Source organism: Astatotilapia calliptera, chromosome 11, assembly GCF_900246225.1.
Source record: "Astatotilapia calliptera chromosome 11, fAstCal1.2, whole genome shotgun sequence".
NCBI lineage: Eukaryota > Metazoa > Chordata > Actinopteri > Cichliformes > Cichlidae > Astatotilapia > Astatotilapia calliptera.
This window is the reverse complement of record NC_039312.1, coordinates 1327353-1352715: the sequence shown is the minus strand read 5'-3', so window position 1 is coordinate 1352715 and position 25363 is coordinate 1327353. Positions and strand designations below refer to the sequence as shown.

The 25363-nt window shown below is 42.9% G+C and overlaps 2 protein-coding genes across 6 annotated transcripts in view; both read right to left on the bottom strand.

Annotated features, from left to right (window-relative positions):
• Positions 1-4897: 4897 nt before the first annotated feature.
• Positions 4898-9955, bottom strand: fzd1 (frizzled class receptor 1). The gene has a single exon (XM_026185193.1). The coding sequence runs from the start codon at positions 9574-9576 to the stop codon at positions 7918-7920; it is 1659 nt and encodes a 552-aa protein (XP_026040978.1). The 5' UTR covers positions 9577-9955; the 3' UTR covers positions 4898-7917.
• Positions 9956-16874: 6919 nt separating this feature from the next.
• Positions 16875-25363, bottom strand: part of cdk14 (cyclin dependent kinase 14) — a 224853-nt gene continuing 216364 nt past the window's right edge. For all 5 annotated transcript variants that reach the window (XM_026184457.1, XM_026184458.1, XM_026184462.1 and 2 more), the window contains one exon: positions 16875-17473. The gene's annotated coding sequence lies outside the window, so the exon portion shown is untranslated. The remainder of the gene's footprint in view (positions 17474-25363) is intronic.

The following is a 25363-nucleotide window of genomic DNA, read 5'->3' as shown; positions in this document are numbered from 1 at the left end:
AAAAAGTAGTTGTTGGTTTCTTTTGCGTTCTCCTTCAGTTTTCCCGTTTTGTACAGTTTTTATTACAAACTCTAATTTTACTTTTGGATTCTCCATTTAAGCTGCTTCAGCCTTCTGCAAGCCACACATGTTCACCACAGCTCCTCCACGCCATCACATCTCTGACTCAGTGTGGTGTTTGTTATTACTGATGCCAGCTCTGCATATTCAGAGATTTGCCTGCTGCTCGTGCTTCCTTTAGGCTTTCTGCACATCCATGTGGAGGGCAGGTAGTTCCCAGCATAGGTTAGTGCAGATCTTATTTTGACTAAAGTGGTCCTGATAGAACTCGTGTTGGTGGCGTGTGGTGACTCTTTTTTGAATGGCATAAACACTTTTGCCAGTTTGGGTCGGCAGTTCAATTAGTGCTGCCTACAAATAGGGCACTAGTAGAGTGGGGTCATCACTCTCCAATACAGCATGATACAATGAAGTACACTCAGGGACGGTGTCAGTGTGGTGGGTTGAGACACAACAGCAGTGCTGTAATTGAAACTTTCATGAGCTGTGGATTTGATGCAGTTGTTTAATGTAGAATAAGGCAACAGAGAGAGAGCAAGCAGACCAAGTGAGCGGAGATTTGGGTTGGAGCTGCAGAGGCAATCGTACCCTCCACCTCCATCTCCCATGTGACTGCATGGCATTTGGAGCCACTTTGGGCCTTTCTCTCTGGAGAGCTTCTTAACGGTGTGATCTTTGATAACTCTGTCACACACCATCAAAAACCTTCATCATTATTCACGCTGAAGAATTGGCAGCAATTCCTCAGAGCCTTCCTCTGCTTCTGCTACAGTGTAAGTTGTCTCCACTCTGGCGTTAAGCACAAAAACAGGGCACTCTATAGGTTTAGGAATTCAGTCGTCTTTGTCGAAAATGTAATGGAAACAATATGCGAACGTACCACACTGTTGTTTCCCAGCTAAGCAGAGGGAAAGCAGATTAAACAAAGCAAACAAGTGAAAGGCAGTGATCTGACTCGCACCGCATACGCAGTGACATTCGTGGGTGTATGACTGAGAGACAGCCTAAGAAGTATATAAAACAGCACATCAGTCATCCACAGGTGGAGACGTGCAGGTGAAGTTCACAGTGTCAGGCAGCATGGTGCCGCCTCATTTGGCAGGATGCTGCACTGCAAGAGCAGAGCTGCAGAAACACTCAGCTGACCTTGAGGCGGTATGAGACTCAGCAATGAGTAAAAAACAGAAAGACAAGTGCAGGGTGGAGGTCCATTTTCTTCAGATATGTGGTGACTATTTTTAGCAAATTGCACTCAAAATCTAATTCACATACAGAGATTGTGAGTGTGTGATACTGAAGCAGAAACAGACACCGTGCTAAATATCTGCAGCAACAACTCAAACCTTTCAAGGATCCAATAATAATGTTGGCGTTGTTCTGTTTCTCATTTTTACTGGAATATTTGTAGATTATGTTGGTTGTTTGGTTCCTCTGGCTTTGTTTTATTGTCTTTGCATCGTTTCGTGGCCACCTTGCATCTGTTTGAGGTTGGCATTGTGCCCGAACACAAAAAAGAAATGTGAAGGATTCATTTTGATTTATTTATTTATTTACAAAATGAGTAAAATCAGGAAAAGCAAAATGGGGAAATGAACCATTTCACATCAGCTCACCAAAACTGGACGAGAAAAGATCCCAGTCAGCAGATCCCAGTGCAGCAGAGCACCTCTGGGATGTGGGTGAAGTGGAAGTTTGGACAAGCAGCCGACAAATCTACAAGTGTGATGCTATCATGTCAACGCAGAGCACAATCTCTGAGAAAGGTTTCCACATTAAAGCAGCTCTGAACCCGGCACTACCAGGGTGTACTTAACACCGAGTGTGTACTTGTATGTGCTCCAGCTAAACATATTTGCGTCTGCTGCTACTGACACTGTTACTGACCTCTGACATATTTGAAAGGGTTTGAAGTAATTTAATTGAAAACACTGATGAACTCGTGAAATGAGATATTCATCACCATGCATCACCATGGGTTAGGTTATCGCAGCCTGATCGCAGACATGTGATAGATTATGCAGCCTAACAAGTTGATTTTCATTCCACATTATCAGTGAACTGAAACCACTAACTACCAGCTGGAATAAAGAAGCACTGCGCTGGTAATGCAAAACAGCAATATTTGGCTTCAGGAGGATATTTGTGTTTGAAAGCCATGTTTAGTTTTTATGTCGCTTTTAAAATACAACCCCTATTATTTCGTTTGTGGCTGTACGAGGCATCGGCAGACATGGAACTCTGTGCGCACAGAGGCAGGCTCAGACACGGGGGTCTACTGGGGAACGACGAGCTCTTTCTTTCCCCTCCTTTTAGCATGTCTAGTGAGTTAAGTCATGTGAAAAGAGAAACACGTTGCAGAAGTAGTACACATCTTTCTGGGAAGCACAACCCTTCCCAAGTTGGCCTAAGGGAGTTAAAACTCACAAAGCTGGCACTATTGCATCTAAACGTGGCTACTCAAAGTGGACGCACAATTAGCCAATTAGCTCCTTGCAAAGTGCACCTTAGGGTTATGCTCATTGAAGCAGGCTGAAGACATCAGGCAGGTTTAGAACGGCCCACAGCAACACCAACGGCAACTGCTGAAAAGAGGGGGGCACAGAGCCATAATATGATTAGCTCCACCAACAGGCTTCATACCACAGGTTTTAATGTAGCCATGTGTACCCAATACAGCTGTCTTTGCTCATTATTAGCTGATTTCAAAACAGCTATGTGATCATTTGCAGGAGGAAGTTCTACTGGAAAAGTTTAAATGAGGTTTCTGAATCCATCATGACCACCAAACCAGCAGTAGACTAGCTTCTTTTCTGTGCTCATCCTGTCCAGCCTCAGTGTAGTGTTTGATAGCACTGATCAGAACATAACGAGACCAAACTGTTGGTGGTAAACAAAATGCACTGCAGCGATTTGGACTGTCTCCATCGAATAGATTCCAGTTTGTGTGTCTTCATAAGAGTCTGTCCTTTATACATGATATTAGAAAACACTGTATACATTTTCATTGCTATGCAGATGATTATGGTTATATTTATCTATACAGCCAGATGCCACGGTCAGTGAGTTAAATTACAGGCACACAGTCCTGGATGCTCCTTATTTTCATCTCCTAAATTCAGACAAAACTGAGATCTTTACATTTGGCCCAGAAACATGGTCTCTACCCAGACACTTCCTCTGCACGGCATCACCTGTATATGAAATATAAAATCTTCAAGTTTCTGAATATTTGCCTAAAACAAAACCCTGAATCGTTTCCGGGCGCTTCGCGAATGCTTGCCTCCTTACAGCCATGTCGACCCATGGTGTGGCAACATATCACTAGATTTAAATACAAACTGACTTAAAGGATACCCTATAATTTCCTAAAACAAGAAAAGTTGCAGAACTCTTGAGGTCGTGTTTCAACATTTTGGAAAACATGTTTTGTTTTATGAAAAATGAGTTTAGAAGTTGAAACTGAAGTCTAAAAGGGAAACAACTAAGCCTACGTTACTTTGCCAATGAAAGTTGAGTTTATCTACAGCTGCCCCCAAAGCAGTCTAAGTAATATACTGTACATATATATGAATATCATACATAGGAACCAGATGTGAGCGCAATAGGATGTTGAGGCCTTGACCAAACCACAGCTTTAGTTAGAAACTGTCTGAAGATTGAAAATTCCTTTTCCCCCTGCTGTCCATGCTAAAACCTGTGAGGCTTCACCAGCAACACAACAGATATTAAGACTGACTCACCATGAGAAACACATCGACTATTCAGTGTGACGATGTCAAAAATATGTTCCACTTTCCAAGCAAGGAGGGCGTCTTCACAGTTGCCGTATGCATGTGGCAGACCATGTCAGAAGTCTGCGGAGCCATGCAGTGGTGGCTGTGTAAGTGATCAAAAGGGAGGCAGAGCAGCGTGATGAACAGTCGGGAACAATGACTCTGGCAGCTGACCCATGAACACGGCTGGCACACGGGTGCCAGAGGCTCTTTAGAGCCGCAGTCATTAGTGCAGCCACATTAAGGTCTCCCAGGGATTAAAACGACTCTGAACCCCCTCACAGGTATACATATTTTGATACTCCAACTTCTTAACTGCTTTTCTAATCCAGGCGTGTGGGAGGGCTGATGTCTATCCCAGCTGTCACAGGGCGAGCGGTGGGGTAGACCCTGAACAGGTCACCAGTCTACCTAACAGGACTGAGCATTTCTGTCTTATGTACTCATACGACTCGCAAAACATCTGTACCGTTAGCTTCAGTATGAAGACAAACTGTGGTCCACTGGTAGAAAATAACTTTGTGTATTTGGTACTTGCATGAAAAATGAAAGCAACATACATTACTTATATCGTATGGATTGTGGAAAGCTTGCTAATAGGCGCTAGCTCAGATTATTTCTAACCCTAGCTAGTGATTACTAAAACTACATCAGCCTTTGGCACTATAACATGGTGAAACTGAGGTAGCTATTTTCATTTGATGTTTCTTTAAATTGATTAAAATATAGAAAGAAAATGCTGTCGTGCTTCAATAATGTAGCAGAACATCTCAGTTTCCCACCGTAGCTGCTAATGCATGTAAAACGTGCCATTTTTGACTTTTTATACATTTTCTGTGGATGTTGGAACAAGAGCTGGACGAATAAGGACTATGAGACGAACTTCTTATCCTTGTAAGAACAAATGATCATCCTAGCATACGAACTAGATCATACCCAGAAGATATTGTTCTAAAGCAGAGAGAAAGACTTTAAAGCCGTTACTCTCTCAAAGCAAATACAGCACATGAATATTCTGTAGTTTCTTTACCAATTCAAAAAAAAAGAAGACATTTTACAAACGCTTGACAGTTGAAATGATGACATTGTTTTTATTCTCATAAAGCAATCAACGTAGCGTATATATGATTTTTTTCTATAAATATAAAGGTTCTCTTCATAGCAAATGCAAAGGAAATTACTTCAAAGCAGTGACTATTGTAGAGCCGTCAACACAATAAAAGGATTATTATGAATCGGAAGCACTGTGTGGAAGAGCGTTTGACAAGAACACACAGTCGTGAAATGTGTGTGTGTGTGTGTGTGTGTGTGTGTGTGTGTGTGTGTGTGTGTGTGTGTGAGAGAGCCGAGCTGCACCAACAGCAGCCGCTCTGCATTTCAGCACAAGGCTTCCTTTCTCCTGCGGTGGAAGACATGCAAGCTGCTGGCTGCTCTTCAGTCCCACAGTGCAGCTATGTTCACGGGGATCAGGTTACTCTGCAGATGAACCCGAGCCCCCTTTCAACAGTTTCTGACATGTTCAAGCCCCAGGTACAGAACGTGAAAAAACTCTTCCAAAAATGTATGATATGTGCATTGCAAACAGCCGCTCTCATCGCTGACTGCAGACATTTACAGCACCGCGATTGAGTCTGGACACCTTTAACCTTCTGGACAAACAATCTGTCGGTTCTTTACTTTGTCAAATATAATAAAAATGTTAAAATCTGTATGTAAATCAGAACTGCCACGAGGAATTTTGCAAACAGAAGTAGATTCAAATCTAAATGTACTTTGTAGTACTGGAGACTCATTTTATTTCCTCATTTAGACACTTTGATAAAGGGGAGAATTATTATTATTTTATTGTGAAACACGACACTGAACCCATGTTTCACTTTATACCGTCCACTAAAAATGATCTCGTACTACTGACGAGTATTCAAGCTTGAACAGTTTCAAAAGCTACTTACGACCTAAAAGATCTAAACGTCTTATTTTTAATTATGTCATCACTTTCATTTCTGTTAACCTGCAGATTCTCTTTGAAACACTAATTCATACCTTTAACTGCATAAAGTTAAAGGATCTCATCTCCAAATTCTCAAAATGGAATTTTCAATTTTGACTTGAATCTTTTGTTCTTGCCTGATAACAAATTCCAGCACAATCACACATTTCTGATGCAAAACCAAACAAACAGGAATCATTTTCGACGTGTTGTGTAACAAACTATAAAGGCTCAAAGGCGTCCAAAGATTAGACACAATACTAAATGTCAGAAAATAGTCAAAGTTAAAAATGTGCTTCAACACACACACACACACACACACACACACACACACACACACCTGCAGCAGTATTTCATTTTCTCTTTAAAAACTGCATTTATCAAAATAGATCTTTATTAAACAGACATTACTGCTGCTTTGAACGTGTGCAGTGAAGGAACACACCAGCATTTCTGCATGTTGTAGATCTACATAGAACTGTTGTTAGATTGTTACTGTGCTTCTTTCAGCGCTCGTGCAGCGTGAGGGCCGAGTCTGTGTTCACTTTGGTCAAAGTTGTGTTGCTGTTGCATCAAATTACAAGGGCCAGTCTGCGTCATAGCAACCATGCCAGAAAAACAGAACATAGTGCTGGGCGCTACACTGTTCATAATGTCATGCATGACAGATTTTTTCATTGAGAAAAGTCTGGTCAACTGAACAAATTTGTTACTAATTTGTAATTCAGAATTTCATGCAGACAAACAGCATGCTGGGATACGCTAGCAGGTTAGCATAACAGCGTGGAGGTGCTGTGTGCAGCCTGTACGGTCAGGAGCAGCTGAGGCGGGGCGAGGATGAAGAAAAGAACAAAAAACAGCAAAGATGACCACGAGAGGATCTGCTGTGTTTCCTGGTCTCTTCTCTGTGGGCAGGGCTGCTCCACACACAGTGACATGGATAATGTGCGACTTGAGGTAAGTGCGTTTTTCCTGATGGCTGAATCATTTCCCCCACAAAGTTCGGAGAATAAGTCCAAACAGACTTTCTTAAAGCTCACGACCCACAACATGTTGATTTTGTTACAAACAGGGACGAAAAAATAAAAAAGTGGAAACACATCTCACGTAAAACTTGCTGTTCTGCTTTAAGGACCGACAGGACAACATAGACTGTTTTGTGTGTGTGTTTAGGGTTTTACACTCCTGACAGAAGAGCGAGCTGCTGTAGCCCTACATGAAGACCCGCCGAGACGACCCTGAAACTGAATCTCACTGTCGCGCCGCCCAGCACTACACGCAAAAATACCAAACAGGAATCTGAAGGTCAGAGTGTTCAGAATTACAAAAGCAGATCGTGATCACGGCAGATCATTAAAAAGAAACATGTTTTCAGGAAAACGTGAGAGAAACTCATCTCGCGTTTTGCCTGACAGCATTGTAACATACATGCAAAACCACTTGTGTGTTCCTTTACATTTGCATGACTACCTGCGCTTTATTTAGAAAAGGAATGTAAGGGCCTGAGCTACAGGCCACAACCATCTGCCACAGTGACTCACATTCACAACCTTGCACACCACTTCTTGTTCCCAGGATGCTGACACGTCCCTCCAGAGCCGGGCCACCGCTCGCTCCACTGTACAACAGACACAAACTACAGCTGGTTAATCGGGGGGAGAGGGAGCCACGAGGAAGCACTTGGGTTTCACGAGACTCTGCTTAGAATAGACCTGGGGCTCACAGGCAGTTCACCGATCACACACACACACACACACACACACACACACACACACACACACACACACACACACACACACACACACTCCTAGAAGGTGTCTGCAGTAAGACAAGTCATGAGACCTCAGGACTGTTGATGATCGGCTGGCTCTTTGTGATGATTAAGTAAAATTCCATCAAGTCCAACGTATGAAAAAAGGTGTTTCAAAAAAATCTTTTTTTAAATCTTTAAATACAAATATATACTTACAAAAATCTCACAAATGCATATGTACATTAAAAAAACAGAGCGAGTGTCTCCTGTGAGTCCAAGAAAATGAATAAAAAGAAGGATTATCATTCAGTTTGTCACAAAGCAGTCTGTGTGAGGTTCGACTACACTGTGGTCTCGCCCTGTTTACTGTTGGCCAGTCTCGTGTAAAACCTCCTCCAGGAGTTAAGGGTCTTTCCGGACCAGATCCAGAAGCCAGAAGTGATGCCAACAATGAGCGTCATGAGATACTTGATCATGAAGACGGTGAAGTCCGGGCTCATGTTGGGGTGGCTGTGGGCCGGACACGGCACGGCGTACGTCTTGCACGTCTGGCTGATCCACGTCCTCTCCCACTGCTCTCTGAAGGCCTGCTCGTAAAAGTAGCAGGCGATGACGATGGTGGCCGGCACGGTGTAGAGCACGCTGAAGATGCCTATCCGCACCATCAGTTTCTCCAGCTTCTCCGTCTTGGTGCCGTCGTGCTTCATGATGGTTCGGATTCGAAACAGGGACACGAATCCGGCCAAAAGGAAGGAGGTGCCGATAAACAGGTATACGAAGAGGGGCGCCAGAACAAAGCCGCGCAGGGCGTCCACGCTGTTGATGCCCACAAAGCAAACCCCACTCAGCACGTCTCCATCCACCTGACCTACTGCCAGGATGGTGATGGTTTTGATGGCAGGAACGGCCCAGGCCGCCAGGTGGAAATACTGAGAGTTGGCCTCGATGGCTTCGTGGCCCCACTTCATTCCTGCTGCCAGGAACCAGGTGAGAGCCAGGATGACCCACCAGATCGAGCTGGCCATGCTGAAGAAGTACAGCATCATGAAGAGGATGGTGCAGCCCTCCTTTTTGGTGCCCTGCACCACAGTCTTTATGTCGTTGTCAAACTTGTCATTGCAAACCACCTTGTCCTCCAGTAAAAATCCAGCAATGTAGGCGATGGAAACCATGGTGTAGCAGCCAGAAAGGAAGACGATGGGTCTCTCTGGGTAGCTGAAGCGCTTCATGTCCACCAGGTAGGTGAGCACCGTGAATAAAGTGGAAGCGCAACACAGCACTGACCATATGCCGATCCATATGCGGGCGAATTTGAGCTCCTCCTCGCTGAAGTACATCATCCCGTGGGATCTCTTCGGCTCGCACGGCGCGGCGCAGTTCTCCTGCCCGAGGAAGCGGTAGTTCAGGTAGGGAGGCACCCTGAGCGAGGCCGGGCATCTGAACTGGCCGTTCCCCGGGTCAGTAGGTGGCCGCTCGGTGGAGTAGGGCCCGGGCTGGGGCTCCGTGTGGTCCGACATGTTCTGGCCGACGCACAGCTCCCCCGCGCCGTGGACCGGAAAGCTATCGCACGCGAGGCTGTCGGGCCACTGGAAGCCGAACTTGTTCATGAGCGCCTCGCAGCCCTGCCGCGCGCGCTCACACAGAGAGCGGCACGGGGGCAGCGCCTTCTCCAGCACCGTGCACACGGGGGCATACATGGAGCACAGGAAGAACTTTAAATCCGGGGAGCACTGCACTTTCACCAACGGGTAGAACTGGTGGACCTCCAGCCCCGCGTCCTCCTGGTTGGTGTGGCCCAGCAGGTTCGGCATGATAGTCTCATTGTAGGCGATGTCCGTGCACAGGGGGATGGAAATGGGCTGACAGAATCCGTGCTCCGGTATAGACAATCCTCGGTCACTGCCGCCGTATTGGCCGTTGACTCGAAAAATCCCCAGGTTCAGGAACAGGATAAAAAACAGAAAAAGCAAAGCCGAGCGGAGAAGTCTGTTGTAAGCCATGTTGAGGAATGCAGACGCTGCCGTACTTTCTGCGTGTTGCTTAACTAACTTGCGTTACCTCAGCAGGCAGCAGGCTACTTCCCTGAACGCTCTTTGTTGGCGTTTCTCGCAGAGGTAAGCGCCGCTTCTCGCCGCGGGATTCTGGCTGTCCGTCCTCCCTCTCGTCGCCGCGCCGAGGTAGCAGCGCAGTGCGTTAGAACATCCACACTCGTGAATCGCAAACTCGGACCTCCTCGGGTGAAATCCAGTCCAAAACCAAGCCCGAACTCTAATCCTCCAGGACAAGGACAGCTCCGCTCTGCAGCGTGCCCGACACAGCGTCAGTCTGCCGTTCAAACCTGTTCTGCGATCCCTCACTCTAATGCCACTGCAGCCAAGCTAACCGCCAGTCATTATTACTTCCGCGATAAACTTTCACAATAAAAGCCTTTAATACAACTGTAGCTTGAGCAGCTTTGTGAGCTTAAAAACTAATACGCAGACTATTTTAATCTGGATGGGAAAAATTTCATTATCTTGACTTTATCCCCCTTTGGTTCTGATTTTGTATTTATTACATTTTATCATTTTTTTGAATATGCTGCCTTCTCTAGAAAGTCATTCAAAATGAAATGGTTAAGTTATGATAATTTAGAGAGCAGATTAAACGCACAGTAAAAGTACCAAATAAAAGGAATATAATACACATAGAGGTTAAAGTACTTTATATTTTAATAGATGCAAAAAAAAAGACGTAGCTGAACTCTGGTTTCTACTTTGGCACACATACTTTTGTACTGACGCACTTCCTATCTACATCCGTGTCACCTTCAATAGCTTAATACCTCTCTCTCTCCCTCTCTCTCTCTCTCTCTGTAGGATCTAAGAGATGGAGGTTAGGGAGGGTCTGCATTTTTCCTCATGTTTGCATAAATTGCAGGGGTTCGTTTTGGAACAGCGCTGCACACATTAAAAGACCGAATCAAGTGTCCTTCTGAGTGTTGGCTCCCTTCCTCTTTACTTTGTTTGCTTGTAGTCTCTCTTTACATGCCTTAGCAGTTTGTGGTCAATGTCTTGCAAAGCACTTGCTCATAGGGGCTCTTAACCTGATCAAGCCTGTCTCTTCCTCTGTATCAGTGGTGGTATAGGTCACAACAAATTGTAGTGTTTTTTGTTTGTTTGTTTTAGAGCCATTACATTATATTGTCTATCCTGTAAAATAGTCAGATGTCTATTCATATTAATGTACAGAATTCACCTGCTTGCTGCTACTACTGCACATTCACCCAGTGTATATACTATATGTGTATATATATATATATATATATATATATATATATATATATATATATATATATATATATATATATATATATAATGTTCTTCCTCTACACCCCCCCCCCATTTTTGCACATGTCGAGGAGCGTGTCAGACTACATTTCACTGTGTGTTATACTTGTATAACTATGCATGTGACAAATAATAAAGAGCCTTGAACCTTGAACAAACAGCTGACAAAGACATCTAATACAGATGTTTACCTCAGGAGCCCAAAAAAAGAGTAAAACTAGAGACTGAGTGCTGGACTTTGATTCCTCAGGGCAGCTGAACCTCAGAGTGAGCTTGATTGCTGATGTTGTTTAAGAACTACTGGATTAAAACAGAGAAGAAGAAGAAAGTATATTTTCTTCCATGTCCATATTGGGTTTTCAGCTTGTCTGTACTGCCCTCTAATATGAAAAGCATTAATTCATGCATTCATTTTTCTACTCTACTGTTTTCCCTGATGCACCTCATGTATTACACATATATAAATATGTTGTATTTGCTCCTGTAAAACTAAAACACTTCCTTTTTCTGTAGGGTTAATGGAATAAGTTGGACTCTTCTGCCCTGAAATCGAGCGTGCAGCATTGTTGTTCCACATGCAGACAGTTTGTAGTCACAGACATAACTTCTTATACTCAGCATTTACTCAAAGACTTTGATTATTACTGAACAAGAGGGAGGAATTAGCTAAAGGTGGAAAAATACATACGATCCTTAACGCAGACAAAATGAGAGAAAGGTTTCCCATCTGGCACTGCAGGCTGTTAGCAGGAGGAGAGGAGCGAGCACTGTAAAATGCACACTGACATAGGAATGCTAGATTTTCTTGCTTGGGCTGCACTGAGAGTGCGATGAGAGCTTCACGCAGACTTGTGTCACCAGATGTTCTGCTTGTCTTTTATTTTAAAGCTCTATCTGTAGCAGTATCACTAAAGTCTATATCAGAAATGTTGAAAACTATCCAGTGATGATGTAGAAAGTCTAGAGAAATAATATGTCAATATTAATATGTTTTTATACTGTATGTGCTGTAGACTAGAGAGACACAGGCAGTTGCTATTACATGGAAATCTGCAATGAAATGAAATCTATCCTGGGGGATTCATTTATTTAACTTTAACTAAAGCAGCCACCATTGCAATGTAATTAGCTTTGTATCTTAAGTTAGAGTAGTGCTCTAGCACTGCACTCGTGCACAGAGCCAAAGTGGAATACGATCTTCTGGGTTCTGTTCAAACCTCATTCAAAATCCCAGTGACATTTGTAACTACGCTCATAACTACAAATCCAGCTGTGCTATTAAGTCCCAGATTCCCAGTTGTAATTATGAATCAGATGATATTACACACACTGTTTTCAAGATAGAAACTGGTCATTACAGTAATTCTGCAGCGTTGACCTGCAAATGCTTAGGGTTTGTGGGAAATGGTGTTTGCTGAGAGCAGCTAAAAAAAGGTCATTACATATACTCTAATAATTGTGCATGCACAGGCGACTGCTTTATTTTCTCTCTCTGTACAACATATACTTTACAGTACTGGGTGTAATCAGAAGAGGAACACACACGGTCCTCTGTTCCTCCTTTGAAAATCAAAATTCAGAATTTTGGTTATTAACTACATATACCTGTTTTAGGAAGGTAATGTTGAGTAATCAGATTTTTATCTATTCAATTCCATTTTATTTTATTCATACAGCACCAAATCACAACAACAGTCACCTCAAGGCGCTTTATACTGTAAGGTAGACCCTACAATAATACATACAGAGAAAAACCCAACAATCATATGACCCTCTATGAGCAGCACTTTGGCGACAGTGGGAAGGAAAAACTCCCTTTTAACAGGAAGAAACCTCCGACAGCACCAGGCTCAGGGAGGGGCATAGATAGATCCTAGATTCTAACCTGTGCAGTTGCTTTGTGACTGAAAATGGTTGCCCATTGGCTGGTTGCATACCAGACCTCTGGGGGACAGGTTGGTCGAAGCAACTAGCAAAAAAAACCTTCAGTCCAGCTACTGGACAACCACCAACTTTTCCTAGTCACAAGGAAGTTCTTGTTTTTATCTCTCCAAATGCTTTGCAGACTTTGTTGCTTCGTTGAACTTGATGTGAACTTTATATCTGCTTTGCTGCTGGTTCTTCAGTATTTCTGGGACATTATAATGTTAGCCTAAGTGACTGACTGATTGGTTGATCAGTGTCACTTTTCTGTGTGGCCAAAAGGTCAAAAGACTCTAAAGAGACACGGCACTAGGCTGTGTTTAAGTATGCAGAGACACCACGTGTCAACTTTTCTGTGTGAACGTAAGAACAAATGATATGTGACCCACAGACGCATCTGAAGCATTAATAAATTTTTATTTCAGGTAAAACATTAAACAACATTTACAGAAGGACATTACATCTTCCATAATAACATTACATACAGCTCGTAACAAATAATGCAACAGCTACTCTACTGTATACTATAATATTTCACTGGATGAAGTGACTGACACTTCTGTTTTCCAAACCACTTGTGAAAATGACGTATTTTCAGTGCAGCATACAAAAAGAAAAATCCAAACGTGAAGAGAAGCTTTACAGAAAAAAGTTGCAAACACAGACTCATCGTTGAGCACGGCGAGGATGCACGTTGGCTCCAACCTATATGTTTTTCCTATTCGTACGACTTCTGCCCACACCACAAAGACTGTCAAAAATAGATGCCTTATATTTATACTCATCATATATGTACAGTCATATATGACGTCTCTTTAACAGCATTAAGGGGACACTTGTAACCCTGTATACAAACATAGTGGAAGCGTCACTTTTTCACTCCAGCGACGATGAAAAAGCACTACGTTATCAATCTCTCTTTCTTCTCTGTCACAGTGCTAAATGTGCAATTCCGACTAGTCGTTCCTTCACTGGGCTCTACGTGAAAGATATGAAGCACATTCAAGTTAAAACAGAGCTTGAACTCTGCCTGCACAGGACTCAAAAATATACGTTTTTTACAAGACTCCAGGCTCTCGAGCCTAAAAGAAGAGCATTGGGGCGTGGGGGTTGGGCTGAATGAATGAATATGAGCCACACTGAAAGTGTGCACACAAGGAGAAACATAGCAAAAATAATTATTCAGCTGCTAATACTGCCTGCAATCCCTTAAAGCCAAGCGAGGCTGGGCAATCTTAGCACAGCTCGATGGTATTAACCCTCCTCTGTCACGCTGCTTTACTGGCATTACCCACCGCCTTGCCTCCCCTTTTTTCGTGCCGCACAATCACAGCCCGGGGATGACACTGAAAAGCCGCGAGATAACTCAGAGTACAGCACTTCCACGAGTTCTCCCCTATCTGCAATAAAAGTTAAAACCAAGGGACAATATTTACATTTGTGAGGAAGGCTGGTTTGAGCAAAGCAAGGGTATATATATACTTATATTCATATATTAATCATTAAGGGCAAAGCCAGTGCATAACAGAAGAACACAGGCATTCCAAACCAGTGGCCCACAGCCGTACGTACTGTAATAACTGAAGTAGCCAACTGGAAAAGCTTCATGCTAGCTACAGCTGAGCTTTGGTTCACCACATGGTTGGCATAAAGAAGAGGGATTATTAAATTATGTAAGCACTGTATGGAAGAAAGACATGAAAACAGTCTGCAAAATCAGCCGAGAGAGTGCACGTAGGGGTTGCAGGGTTTTCTAGATGCCAGGTCTAGATGGCTGTGAAGAAATAATCTGGCAGGCAAGACATCTCTATTATGTGTGTTTGAGAGGCTGTGGAGTCACATTAGAAGCATCCACGGTTTCCATTCGTCCATGGCTTCAGATTTTTGGCTAATCAACAGTGCAGGGCCAATATTATTGTTTCAGTCGCTTTCAAACGGACTGGTAAAGAGGAAGCCATTGTATCGGTAGCACTTCACATCATCACCACACATCTAAGCTGAAATATTCAGATATTTGCACACAAAACAACAAAAGAAAGACAAAAACCCAGTAGAAGATCTTTGCAGATGACAGCATACAGCTCACCTTCATCACTGTGTCATAAAATGTTCCAAAGCACGGGCACACAGTTTGGGAATGTCTCTGCTTGAGAGCACATGTTGGTGTTATAGGGACTGATCAGAGTTAATCACCACCTCCTACTATGTGTATCTACTCCACACACACACACACACACACACACACACACTACAAATCAGTCATTCAAATTTTTCAGAGAAAAGAAATTCCAGATCTGTAACGTAGAAGCTTAAAAATAACTCGGTGACTCAGATCGTCTGTGTCCGAGAGGATATTGCAGATTCTTTGTTAGTAACAGTAAAAGTGAAAAGGAGGATTGTCGAGGGCAGGATCAGATAACAGGCCACGCTGCCTGTGCCTTTTCTACATTAGCTCATATACATGGATGGAAGCACCAGTGCTTTGCTATTGCCCATGTTTAATACACTCACACACACTAGCACACACATGCATTTCCATTATCCAGCTGTTGTTAAACACAGTATTGCGTCTATGCGCACACCGGTTGGTGCCGTCCCCGTAGAGTTGTGTACACAGTCAAAATCGTCCGCAGAGATCGTTTGGACGAGAGAGACTTTTCAAGGTGCGAAACACAATCAGTTCCATCTGGTTCCATCGTGGAGGTCCACGGAAATATCAAACCGCTAGAATTTTCCTACAAATGGGGCCTTACTTTGGGAGTTTTGGCCTTTACTCTCGAGGATTCTGAGTGAATATTACTCACATACACATTTCAAAGTGCAATTACATACAACAGGTCACCCATAATAACACCAGCTTTTTATTGCAAATACAAGAATCCATGTCTTACTTGGATTCAATTCAAAAGAGAGAAGCCAAACGTCGGCAGTACGAGCTGACGCATACTAAGGCCTTTTCATCTCAGCTGCTCGCTGTTACCTCTGCACATGCTCATTAGTGTCCTTTTTTGAACTCTGATAATATGATACAAATAAAAATAGATTTGTCAGAGCTTCAGCAATAGGCAGGTTTATGTTTAAAAGTGCACAAACCTGGACTGTGTTCAGAGAAACCAGCCAAAGGTAATTCTCATTAATGCTGTTTTCCTCCATTAGTTGGTTTGTCCAGATAAACAGCTGCAAACCAGTGTAGCAGGAGAGACTGCAGTGAGGTCATGGAAACGAATGAGCATCAGCCAAATGTTGGTCCACATCAAATATTAAAGGTTATTTTATGGTCTTTGGTTCAAATTCTGGGTTCGTGACATTTGGCCGAGTGGTTTTTACACCATTGTGTAGTGGTTAACACATTTGCCTCAGCTCTGCAGTTTGAGACTCAGAAGAGCCACAAATTCAGCATCAAGGAGTCACAGCTGGAGTTTTCCTAGTGTCAGGAATAAATGTGTCAGGTAGGGCATCTGATGTCAAATTTGTGTCTATTTGAACAACCTGGGGTCAAGTATGCAGATAAAAGCCTTGGTAGGTCACAGGAACAGTGGACTGGAGCTGAAAAGCTCCCAAAACTCATACGTACTTCAGTCTAAGCACTGGTCCATGATAATCTCCTTCTTCTTTCAACCGTGTCCTTTCATGTAAAAGCAGTTTTACCCTGTTGCAGTACTGTGAGATGAATATTCAGAGAAGTGATGAAAATCCTGGTCAGAACTACCAAAGTAAGCCTGTAACATGAACCCACACAGCATGACGAACATCCGACAAAGAGTCTTATCTACTATTACCTACCAGATTTGAGTGTTAGTATTTACATGGGGTTTGAAGCTGTTAGCTACTTTGTTGTGAGTCCATTAACTAATAAATTAAAGCTTTAAAGCAGGTGCAGTTTAAGCTACAAAAGAACCGAGGACCTCCAATATGGCTGCCAGAGTAGGCTACCTGAAAGCCCTCTGAGATCGTCATTATTATGACGTCATTATTATAGCGTCATTATTATAGCGTCATTATTATAGCGTCATTATTATAGCGTCATTATTATAGCGTCATTATTATGACGTCATTATTATAGCGTCATATTATAGCGTCATTATTATGACGTCATTATCACGGTTTTCTCCTATAATTCCACAAATGAGAGATAAACAGAAATGAAAAACTTTAGCATTCGTTGTTTTCTTTGAAGTGACTGCATTACTTCTGTTTCAGAGATGCTCGTGTGCATGGATTTAATGGCACGAGCAGTATAGTGGTGACGAGATGAAGCAATATTAAAACTGTCCATTATATAGTTTCTAGATGAGTATATCATACATACAAATATACATTCTTAAATAGGAGGCTAGTTACAAACACAAAACACAATATGTACCAAGAGTGAAGTCCTTTTGTTTATACTTAGACAATGATATATGAATTATTGGAACCTTATAAAAAGTAAACAAAATTTGCAAATGATAGCCTTAAATCTTAGGTACCGATCAGAATGCACACATGCTCTATGCTCGTCCTCTTCCTGATGCACAGCCACACCCGCGCGCACACACACACACATATCGTGAAGGTAATAAATAAAGAGAACTGGGGCTCTTTCGTGTCTCTGGATCCTCAATGTCAGCGTCTCTCTTCGTCTTTTCTTTTCCACAACAGCCACCTGAAAAGAGACAGAGATGACAACGTCTGTTAGCGATGGACTCCAGAGCGCCGACAATGTAAAAGTAACCATATCACATGTTTTATATGCTTTTCAGCAGCTAGTTGCCAAAGTTGTTAGCATAGCAAATATTTTCACAATTTTCTAAGCTCTGAGTGTTTGCCATGGCTGTGTTGGTGTTTTGAAGCTGGTCATGTCAAACAGGAGTGGGCTCCATCTCATATGCTTTTGACTTGTAAACCACGTGGTAAACCTGCTCTAAGGCACGTCATACTCACAAGCCTGCTGGATCAGCAACAAGTTTCTCGAGGTCAGATTTCAAGGTGTTTTTTTCATAAACTTTTATAGAGCACAGGGGAAAGTGTTACCTGAATGACCTGGCTACACAAGCGCAAAGCTCGTTTGGAAACGGGTCTCGATTCGAGTCATTTCTCAAAGTTCGTATCACATTAAAAGACTTCCACAGGTTGATAACTGGATAGCAGCAACAACAGGCCAGATGAAGACAGCTGAGATAAAACCAAAGGCGGAGTGAAGGAGGTGAAGAGGAGGAGGGAGATGACCAAGAGGGAGCAGTGGATGAAGAGGGGGAAAACAAGATAAAAGTGAAGGACTTGATGATGTTAAACAAGAGGGAGTAGAGGATTGGGAGGTGGAGACGGTACAGGAGAAAGAGGAGGAGAGGATGAATGTCACAGAGGAACAAGAGGAGGAGTGAGCAGAAAAAGAGGAGGAGGAGTAATGGATGAAGAAGAAGAGGGAAATGTGGATTGATAAATAATGCATTGCTTCTCTCCGGTCCCTTTCCACCCTAACTCTCCTCTTTACTGCCTCATGTTCTCTCTCTGCGTCTCTGGATGTCATTCGCCGGGCCTTTGCTCGGCAGCCCTCAGCGGAAACAGGCCTGTATATGGCAGGAATCTCAAATGCTGATTTTATTTGCTCCTCGTGACGCCAAACACGTATATATGCATCCAAATACAGACTCACGAACATGTATTTCCAAACAAGCCAGCATCACATTACCCTCTTTGTTTAGTTACTGCGGGAGTCCAGAGGCAGTAAACCATTACAGAGGCCATTAAAGCACATCCTCAGGCACTAGTGTTAGAAGGGTTCAAGTAAAATGTGCCAAGACGACATTTCGTCCCAGCATTTCTGCAACAGCCCCGTGATTCAGCCATGCTAAATGATCATTTAGTGTTGTAGTAGCAAAGAGATTACTACTCAGAGTATGTGAGGGTGCAGCAGGGTGGCTCTAAAGCTACGAAACAGCACTGAAGTCAAAACAGAGCTGGATAGACTTTCCTGATTGAAACGCCTACAGTTTATGAACGCTACTCTAATGGCTACATTGTGGCAAAGACGGGATCATCCAATCATTTTTAACCAGTATAAGTCACTGAAAGTGAGGCTTACTTTTTGGTAGGTATCATACAAAATATCGTAAAACACCACCTCTGGATTTTTAATCCCTGGTTCTTAGTTTCAGCAGTGAAAACATCTACTAAGCTCACAGGTGGCGTCATTATCATCGGTGCTACGACTGCGTGAAATCATTTCCTCACCGTTCCACTACAAAACCAAGAGTTCAACAACTGAGGACAAGAAACAGAGTCACATATAATAATCGTTCATTCATAATAATACGCACTAACTGCACATAATTCTGGTAGCACAGCAGATAAGTGGAACATGAAGTATACTAGATGAATTGTAAGTAAATAGCTATGTGAGCACATATATGCACTCAAAACAGCAGAAGTACCTGATTCGACATGCAGCAGTCGTTTTACAGTATAATGTTGTATTCTGCAAATTAGAGACTATTATCAGATCTGTTTTTCAAATTCTGGAGGGCAACTTCAATGACATTTGATACAGCAGAAGTGACGCACAACTACACCCATTTTAGCCAAAGCAATACCAGCCAGCCTCTTCATCGTAAACGTTTAGAGCTTTGCAAAGCACGGCTCACACTGCCGGTGAGGGATACTTATAGAACTGTAAAACACAGTCAAAAGTTCCCTGCAAGGCAGTAGAAATATTACATTTTGCATTGTTTTCTTTCGCCCTAACAGATGCAGCGCAGCTGACGGAGGAGCGAGATGCTCACATTGTGTTTCCACCCACACAGTCCCGTGAGAAGGTGTAATCAGCCAAAGTAATTCAAATCACCTGTGTGGGTTTACCGTGCATCCAGCTTAAATCTGTTCCAGGTCTGCACCAGTCTGACACCAGACTTCCAAAATGGGATATTTATCTTTCACATGCAACCTGAACATCACTATGATACGAAACACTGAGTCTGTATTTGTGAAAGCTTTCAGCAGACATCCACAAAGAACTTTTTATAAAGTTCAAATATGTATAAACAGTATTCACAAAGTTTTTTAGGACAAAGCAGCATATACATATATACATATATACATATACACATTCAGACATTGCTTCAGCTCTACACGCAAACTGTTCCTCAGTTTTCCTTCACACACTAAGACTAACCTTTCCTTGCAGGATGCACACTGACAGTTCTGAAGTTACAAAAAATATTTCTTTGAATATTTTAAAGAAACATTTTTTCCTCTGAACAAAATTTCTGCTGTTTGGAATTTTATTAGATGTGCAAATTTCATTATTTCAGGACGTAACGAGTGTAAATGAGCAAGATCATTATTGTTGTAAGCAGTGGCGAACTAAACATTTACTGGTCTCTGTCTCTGCAGAAGGGCCGAAGCAGTCTGCCTCAAGGTCAAGGGTGAGGAGATACAGTAACTGTGTGTGTGTGTGTGTGTGTGTGTGTGTGTGTGTGTGTGTGTGTGTGTGTGTGTGTCTCATGGCTTCTCGCTACACGGTGTATGCCAACAAGAGCGTCATTGTTTTAAAAGGATCTGATGTAGTAAGAACAGATGTAGGCTTTTGCTCTCTCTGGGATCAAAGAGCACCAGAAAGGTGTGTGTGTCTGTGTGTGTGTGTGTGTGTGTGTGTGTGTGTGTGTGCGCATCACGGGGTTCCACTTGGGAGGCAGATGGAGCTGGTGGGTGGGTTTTGTCAAGAGGATTTAGCAGGCGTGGCCAGCTGCTGCTGGGTGTCCTTTAATAGAGATAGTCACCCCCACCACCACCCTCGGAAAAAGAGAAATCCCTAAAATGCTCTGTGTTGGGGCAGATGCACAACAATACAACCCAACACGACCATCCAAGAGCAAGAAAATAGAACCAAATTCAGGGTAATGCAGAATGACAAGGTAGTAATGTGCAATAACCTTGAAAGATTAACAATGGTGCATTCAATACACTGCAGTTGTCCATAGTTGTGCAACTCTGCCACCTCTCTTGCACCAGTGTCAGTGACGCTGTGAGCCAGTTGTGCCTTGTAGCATTACATTACATTACATTAGCATTACAAGCACAAGCTGGGGTATTTTTCATAGGAAGAAAATGAAGATAAGACAGAATATGTGGGCTCCATCTTTCAATTATTAGAAGAATTTTTGCAGCACCTGATGAGAGTTGATGCCAGCTTTGGTTGGACCCGGGTCTACGCATCCAAGACCTGGGAGATTTGCTGAGAGTCGAAGCAGTTAGCAGTAGCATTTTGGAAGTGGAGCCACTGTCTTTCCAGGCCAACACTGTGCTGTCACTTCATTATTTGTCCATCCTTGAAGCAGTAAGTACATGGTAGCTCATCCAACAAGCCTTCATGACAGATGTTCCCACCTGGATTTGGCCCTCTATACACCTGGGCTTTTTCTCTTATCAGGATCTTGGTCCACTGTAACCAAGATCCTGTCATGAATAACAAACATATGTCACCTACTTGTGGGTTGTCCTGGTCCATCAGTACGGTGCTGTCTAAACCCTACCTGTGTGGTAACAAAATCCCTTGTTTCCATGAAATGGAGCGATCGTGGCTCAAGAGTTGGGAGTTCGCCTTATAATCGGAAGGTTGCCGGTTTGAGCCCCGGCTCGGACAGTCTCGGTCGTTGTGTCCTTGGGCAAGACACTTCACCTACCGCCTACTGGTGAGGGGCCGATGGCGCTTCTGTCAGTCTGCCCCACGGCAGCTGTGGCTACAACTGTAGCTGCCTCCACCGGTGTGTGAATGGGTGGATGACTGGGTGTGTAAAGCGCTTTGGGGTCCCTAGGGGGGACTAGTAAAAGCGCTATACAAATACAGGCCATTTACCAAATGTTCTCTGAGTGGGCGCTAACACTAGACAAGCTACATATAAATATCAGTGCACCCCATGCTATTCCATTCAGTAGCTGAATTTTTATAAATTGTGATAATAATTATTTAAATTTTTTTTAAAAAGTCCCATTCACACTTGAAAACACTGCGTTCCAACAAATTTGATTTGTAGTACGGCAGTCTTTTTTGTTCTGATCTTTCTGATGAAGCCCGGATTTGTGGAAGACTCACTGTGCAGAACACAAAGTGAACCCTGAGGTCTCTAAATGTGACCTTAGGGTTCAACACAGGGGACACTTGTATATCTAGCTATGTGTATACGTGATATATATTTAGTATATCTGGAAAACCAGTTATGAGTTAGCTTCTGATGATACTGGGAAAGGTTTGGGGGCCTGAAGATGTCCAGAAAACAGATACGTATTATTGCCTACATATTCTGCACACTGAAAGACGTCTGTTCGCAGCGATAACGACGCACATGACCGTGAGAAAATAAAACTCTGGAGTCTTGCTGGTAGAAATGAGCATTGTCGTATCCCATGAGCTAAAATTAAACGCAACTGTAGAAACACGTCACCAAGTTTGGCACAGCAACAGGCCTGACTGCAACTCTGCTGCATAAGCTGGAAAGCCGTGGGTTTTTACCCTCCCTGCTCACTTTTTGCTGCTCCCCTTTCTCTTAATCCAACTCTTTCTATGCCTCCATTTTTCCTCCTTGCCCTCCTGCTCCTGCCATGGTTTATAAATCATTCCCCAAGTTTCCAACCAGCCACTCATCTCATAAACACACAGCTTTCCTCTCTGATTTCTCATCAATGTAAAAGCTGTTAGCATCAGTGAGAAGTCTTTGTGGAAATATTAATAACTCTGTGTTTGGTTATCATTTCACGATGAAGCGAAACAGAAACTAATTCCAGCTTTGGCTACGTCTGTTGCGTGGCTTCACAAATGTTTCTAAAACTAGTTAAATCAGGTTCGCAGGCCCCATTCTGCTCCACCCCCACATCCATCCAAGCCCCCAAAACAAGGGGTCACAACCTCTGACCCCTGTCCCGGCAGAGAGGTCGCTCCGTGTCTGATCTAGTTTAATGAACTGAGTCACACTGCCCTTTAAATGCCATTCAATGAACACCCTGAGCTGGGAGAGTGCTGATGGTTTAATAAGCTGCTTTATGGTGTGTGTGTGTGTGTGTGTGTGTGTGTGTGTGTGTGTGTGTGTGTGTGTGTGTGTGTGTGTGCATACATTTGCATGCATGCACAAACGAGTGAGGCTCTGCACTGTGAAGTGTTGGATATGTGAGTGAGTACACGTGTGTGAGATGAAGCTTTGGATTGATTCAAACTTACATAAGATATTTTCCACATTCTTTTTATTCACTCTTTCCTCTTTTCTGGAACTTGACTTAAACGTTGACAGTAATTTTGAGAGGAATGCAGTGTTGTGGCCAGGCCTGCGATGAGCTGCCACATCTACGACAAACTCTCCACTGTCTCACTGACAATTAACAGAAGCAGGGAGGAGGACGAGGTAAACGTTCCACTTAATAGCTGGACACTCAGACGACTGTTTCCACACGTACTGACACACACACACACACACACACACGCGCGCACACAGGCAGAATTTCCTCAGCTTGTTGGCAGCTTTGACTACCTTCATTAATCAAGACGAAGCTGTTTTCTTAGCAGACACTGTTTAATACAGAGGCTACTGAGATTTATCTAACGAGGTAGGGAGCCCGTTTGCTTTAGTTTATTTAGTAATCCAGTCTGGATTTTCTTGTATTGTGTGAAAATACACAAACACCATGATCCAGATTTGTTTTGACATTTTACTGTAGACCCGACCTGAGCTAAATGGTAACAGTTGCAACATTTTTCTCACGATCGCAACTTCAGCATTTTATTTTCACAACATTTATTAAAGTGGGCCGATTCTGCTTACGTCTAACTACATATTATTATTCATACTTGGACTCTACCAGAGCAGATGTGAATGATTCACAGTTATTTATCTTACTGATCCGGCCCCACAGCTCACCCAGCTGCTCCTCTTCCTTTAACGCTGCTTCCTACTCTGTCAGTGCCCCTCACAAACACTCGGTTTGTGTCTGTGCTCAGTGCTGTGTGAGGATATCTACTCTTTATGACATCATACAGATCCAAGAGTAAAACAGTATTCAGAGCTCCGTGAGCCTGAGATTTTGGCTCAAGTTTAATTTTAGCATCCACCACTGGAACTTTTTATATATTTATGAGAAATTTATAGGAAAAGTTTTTCACTTTTACAACACCACTGAGATTTTTTTAAACGTTATTTTCTAAACGTTTGTGTCCCATGGATGCTTTATCCTACTGGCTGTCATCACAAAGTTTTAGTGCCCCTGTAGACAAAATACAAGAAATCCTCTTCACAAACAACAGAGAGAAAAAGGTAGAAAACTCCTCTTTACTCAGTATATACTCCTATGGCCTTGGTGCTATCTTTGAATGGTTTACTCAGTTGGAACTGAGGGTTTGTGCTTTTGAATGATGTATAATTAGATTCAAACGGGCTACTGCCGTTCAAAATGCAACGGTAACAGTTTGAGTCTGCCTGAGTGTTGAGGGGTTATAACCACAAGTGGCCACAAAGTTCCAAATAATGAAATCATTGTGTCAGCTGTGCCTGGAATCCCTCCCTGCTTGCTACACACTGCACAGCCACTCATTTCTTTTAGTGTCTCAATCCTGAGTGTGTAAATATATCCACAACATAGTACATGAACAAATTACACAACAGAACGCACAAAGACTCCAAACTACACTGCTCTATATGACACCTTATGGTTTCACTTCACTTTTTTCTTTGTAGCCTGTAATTCACTTTATCTATCAGCAGAACACACAGCTGATGCAGATCGTGTCCCAGTACACACTAACTGCTTAAACACATGTCTCAGTATATGTGCTCGTACCCTTTCATGTGCAAAACATGTACATGCATGTATATACCTGGTAGTGTAGTGCATACATTTTGGCAGCATAGCATCTCAAATTTAGCACGGTGAGCTGTCCACAGGAGCTGTTGTGGTAACAAGCTAGCTAACAGCTAGTTGGTTAGCTTACGTGTCATCATTTATTGTGTGGATGCCCTCAAGGGCATCCACACAATAAACCTTAACTACTCCCTCAGTTTTTATCTGATTTTCGCCATTCAAACTTTAAAAAATTCTGCTCTTTCTGGCTATATCTTTTGGTGCTCATAACTTCTATACTTTTTGAGATATTGAATTTTTTTTGCAATATTTTTTGCCCATTTCTGCCATATCATCAGTGGCCTCACTGATTTTCCTTGCCGGATTGACCTGTGTTTTAGCTCAGTGAGATGAGCATCCGATCTCAAACTGGGAGGCCCGGGTTCAAATCCCGCTTATGGCAACATTTCTTTCAGTCAACAGTTACACTTTCTTAACTCTTTCCAACACAAATTTCAGCTTTTTCACCACTTTTCAGCACAAATCCCAGCTTTTTCAGCTGTTTTCAGCAAAAAACTCTTTTTAGCAGAATTCTGCTCATTCACCTCTTTTCTGCAAAATTTTCAGCCTTTTCACCTCTTATCAGCACAATTCTCTGCAGCTTCTGCTCATTTCACCAGAATTGTCAGTCTCTCCACCTCTTCTTTGTGAGAATGAGTTTGGCGCAGTGAGATGG

What these genes read in the sequence shown, in the direction of transcription:
- fzd1 (XM_026185193.1), bottom strand. Translation starts at nt 9,576, where the DNA reads ATGGCTTACAACAGACTTCTCCGCTCGGCTTTGCTTTTTCTGTTTTTT.